General features: G+C 33.3%; 1 protein-coding gene across 1 annotated transcript; it reads right to left on the reverse strand.

Annotated features, from left to right (window-relative positions):
* Nucleotides 1-1,298: 1,298 nt before the first annotated feature.
* Nucleotides 1,299-3,955, reverse strand: LOC145011170 (Tetratricopeptide repeat (TPR)-like superfamily protein). The gene is made up of 6 exons (XM_078969812.1): nt 3,217-3,955; nt 2,877-3,108; nt 2,290-2,772; nt 1,990-2,196; nt 1,779-1,916; nt 1,299-1,692 (listed from the first exon to the last, which is right to left on the reverse strand). The coding sequence occupies exons 1-6, from the start codon at nt 3,828-3,830 to the stop codon at nt 1,507-1,509; spliced, it is 1,860 nt and encodes a 619-aa protein (XP_078825938.1). The 5' UTR covers nt 3,831-3,955; the 3' UTR covers nt 1,299-1,506.
* Nucleotides 3,956-4,589: the final 634 nt, after the last annotated feature.

Raw genomic sequence — 4,589 nt, forward strand, 5'->3', positions numbered from 1 at the left:
GAACTGTGAACATAATGCAATTATTATTATTATTATTATTATTTCTAAAATATATTAACCTATTATACTTTATCTGTTATTATTATTATGTGTATTCTAACATTGAGACTATTAGACTTGTCATTGTTTTTTTTTTTTTCTTGAGATAAATCTTTTTGTTTGACAAAAACCGATTTAACTGGTCTATTTTTGCTATTGACCTAATTATTAGATTTTATTATTTTTTCATTTTTATCAATTACTAACATGATAAACATAATTACAAAATAATATTGTTACAATCATAATTATATTTTGAATAAAGTCGGTGAAGAGATTATATGCATAAAAATACACTTTGAGTCAATCTCATGCCCGTTAAGCATCTTCATTTTGGTTAAAAATTTCAATTTAACCCGTTTCATCTCATTGATACAAAAGAAAATGATTATATTATTATTATTATTATTATTATTATTATTATTATTATTAAAAATTTCAATTTAACCAGTCTTTAAGACTTTTTTTTTGTTTTTCTCATTTCAACCCTAGATAAAAAAAAATTAAAAAAAAAAACCTCTCAACCTTAAGTTTTAAAGTCTCTTTTGCTAAAAAAAGTTTTCCTGAAAAAGAATCATTATTTTTTAAAAAATATGTACAATTCATAGTACAAGGAACAATGGCAATAAGTAGAGTAAATTTTGCATTAGTGAATTTTTTTTATTTTTTATTTTTTGGTTTGGCAAGCAAAATTAATGGTAACAGGGAAAGTTCTTTTAAACTAAAAAAAGAAAATGATTATTTTTGTTATTTTCCAGTACCAACCCATTATAAATAAGGAAATTGAACAAAATTTGACCAACCCACATTTTTGAAGGTGAGATCATGGAATGGGCCTTTTATTTGGCTTATGCATTATAGCATGCCACAATCACAATGTGCATGACATCCACAACACTATAAAATATAATACTTCTAATTAATCAAATACTACAACACAAAAATACATAAAATGACATCATATTTCAAGATTCACTTTTCTTTTGAAGTTGCATTAACTTGATATTCATAATAACATAAATAGGTAACAAATCATTTTGTTTTTCAAAAAAAAACACAATTGTTCTAAAAAATACTATAAATCGTCACCGAACTATTTTATTTTGTTCACATCACAAACTACCATTCAAAAAGTTCAAATTAGCTTTTCTCTTTTAAACAACTGCTTTGTGTGACAAGACCAATATTTATTTTCCCATTTATGACATTAGCCTTAAAAAAGAAATTATTGTACACCACAACTAGCAACAACATACAAATTATCAATCAATAGCAATGACATTAGAAACCATCTTTTCAAGTTGCTAATAATTCCAATTCGTATTGTGCCCTATTTGTAGGTTATATAGCCAAAACACAATCGTTCCCTTTCATGAGCACAAAGGAAGGAAATAAAAGTATAAATCAAAAACTTTCATTAGACACTACTTCTACTAAAATACCAAATGCTATAAATTCAAACACAATTTAAGCATACTCGGTACTAAATTCAAGATTAAACAACAAATTCCTTCGAGCCTCTGTTCCCATACGTATTTTAAACTCCTTCACAAACAAATCCACTTTAGCATCACTTTCATCATCCATCTCTCTAACACACCTTCTTCTTATCTTTTTCAACACCTCCTTTGTTGGCTCAAATCCCACATCCACCTATAATAACAATTCATTTCATAACATCATAATAAATTAAATCATTTATCATGATTTTAAAAAAATAACAAAAACAAAAACAATACCATGTCATTAACTGTTGAAACTGCAGCATTTACATCTCGTTTAATGAGATGAGCATCGATTAAAAGAGAGTATGTTTTCGCATTAGGCTTCACTCCTAAGCTTACTAAGTGCTCAAACACTCCAACTGCTTCATCTCTCTACAAAAAAAATGTAAAAATATATGATTTACAGAAGGAATTAGGTTATATGAGTTGAAAAGACTATTGAAACCTTATGGAGCTTTCCAAATGCAGTTAAGAGAGCATTGTATGAATGGATGTCGGGAGTCAACTCAAAAGTTGACTCCATGGCACTAAAGGTTTGATATGCTCTATCAACATCCCATATATTTGCACACCCTAAGATAACACAGTTTAATGCAGCAACAGATTTGTATGGAGGATCTGCTCTACTCAAGTTCTCCAATTGATAATAAACCTGAAAAATATTTAGCAGATTATGTTAATTGTTAAATTCCACTACTAAAAAAGTTAAATTGTTTTTTCTACATCAGCTCAGGAAGAAACAAACCGTATCCAAAGTTGCAAATCCATTCTTTGAGCATGACATAACTAACGGATGCAATGAAGTAAATGGTGAAAACATTTCATCTTCATCTTCTTTCTGAGAATCTTTATAAGAAAGCTCGAACTCATGCAAAGTGCTAAAAGCTTTTTGTAAATTCCCCAATGAAGAATAAGCGTATATTTTTGCTAAATAAGATTCTGGAGTTGGGACTTTCTTTTGGCGTAAGGATCTTTTAAGAACTGCCCATGTGGCATCCAAGAGCTTGGAGTTATAATTTCTGCCAGCAGTTGTGAGTGCATTTACAACTAATCCTTCATCTACAGAAAGGAAGACAGGTGGCCTTGCGTTTTCTCCACGAGCAATCCATTTTGCCATGAATTCAAGAGCATAATATGCTAATTCGCTGTTGTCTGATTGCATTGCAACGTCTATAATGTAATTGCATAAGTTCCAGGGGGGACATAAGGCTTTGTTTTGGTCCATTTTCTGAGAATGAGAGAAGATGGTGGTGTCGAATGTCAATTAGGAAAAGGATTTACGAGATTGAAGATGTTCAGAGAAGTTGGAAGTTGGAAAAAAGAAATGTTTACCTTACATCTCTCTATGATTGATACTAATGTGTCTAGTCTTCCTTTGTTGACACAGGTGCTTACACATTCTGTGAATACTTCAACTGATAAATTGTAGCCTGATTTTAGGGTTAAGTCGATGTATTTCAGAGCAGTATCGATTTGGTTTCGTGTTAGTAGCAAACGGACAACGAGGTGATAAGACTCGTCATCAGGGAGTGCAGTCTTTGATTCAGTTCCAGTCTGGATCATCCTGTGATAAACGGAATATGTTCCGATTTGTAAATAAACAAAGATTTGAGAGTTAAAAACATCAACATGCGAGTCTAAGTACTGGAAATGAGATCATGAAATGGCTTACCTATCGATCAATTTAACAGCAGCGTCATACTCTCTAGCCTGATACATGGATTTGAGAACCAGATTAAATGATGCAGTATTCGGTGCAATCTTATAATCTTCCATTTGAGCAACAAAATCCAACAATTCTCCAGCAGAAGCACCCATCATAAGGTTAGCCCTCAAGTAATGATTATACAAACTCACATCAGGCTTATTAGGTTTCCCATTGTTATCCAACGACCTGATCCAAAACTCAAACAGTTGCTTTATATCAGGCCACCTCTGTGAGGTCATCCAATCGGCAAACAAATTAATGATCGCGTCACCATCTAGGGTTTGCGAAAGAGCTTCAATCCGAGAGGACGGGTGTTGTTGCGAAAACCCTAGAGGGATAAGAGACGGGGAGGTTGAAGAGGAAATGTTCGGGATAGGACTTCGCCAATTCTCATTGTAGAGTGGGCTCCCTGTGGCGGGGTTAGGTGGTAGAGAAGTGGTGGAAGCCCGTGGCGGCGATGGTGGTTGCTCGGCTAATTGAGCTTCTTGTGAGAGAAACGCATAGGTTGTGATGAATTTGGAGTTTATGGTTTTGGAAAGAGGTCTCCATTTACGAGTTAAGATCGCCATTGACGCCATTTTTGAGGATTTTTGCTGATCAGAGTGCAGTGATGTAGTGAAATACTGGTGTTGCTAGGGTTCTCGTTTTGATTTGTCGGGTAAGAGGGTCAAATGGTTAGATTGTCGGAATATCGAGGGCCTTTTTGACGTTGCTTAAACGTTGGTGGGTGATTTTGGGAAGTCTAATATAGTAATATTGTTGTTGATTTCCGATTGCCATTTGCTATATTACTTTTGTGGCAACCCGTTGGTTAATCTGATATTGCGTTGGTTAGGCCATGCTGTATCGTTTCGTGTTTAAGGGCTGCGATGTCATCCCAATAATTATTTCACTACATGTTTACTAACAATGGGTTGGTGTTAACTAGGGAGTAATGAGTGAACAAAAAGAGAGAAAGAGAAAAGCAAGAGAATGATAGAGAGAAGTCTGAAATTCTATTGGTTTGTAACCACCCGTGAATCATGTCACTCCGCGTCACATTCACCAGGGAGGGGGCGGTGTTCACACGTAAATACCCTTCTCCATGTCACCCTTTACGCGTCAAAAAAGCTTCCATACCCGGTGCCCTTAATCCGATATTGTGTTAAGATTTTGAACCCATTAATTAAATAAGTCAATCCATTTAACCCTTTAATTAAAAGGAAAATTTCAGATATGTCCTTAATAAATAAAAAAATATTATATTTATCCAATTTAATTTTGAAATATCATGTATACCCTTAATAAGTTTTCAAAATATCATATTTGTCCGAATCCTAAATTTTAATATTTCCATA

Source organism: Lactuca saligna, chromosome 8 (genome assembly GCF_052625555.1).
Source record: "Lactuca saligna cultivar CGN05327 chromosome 8, ASM5262555v1, whole genome shotgun sequence".
NCBI classification, from domain to species: domain Eukaryota; kingdom Viridiplantae; phylum Streptophyta; class Magnoliopsida; order Asterales; family Asteraceae; genus Lactuca; species Lactuca saligna.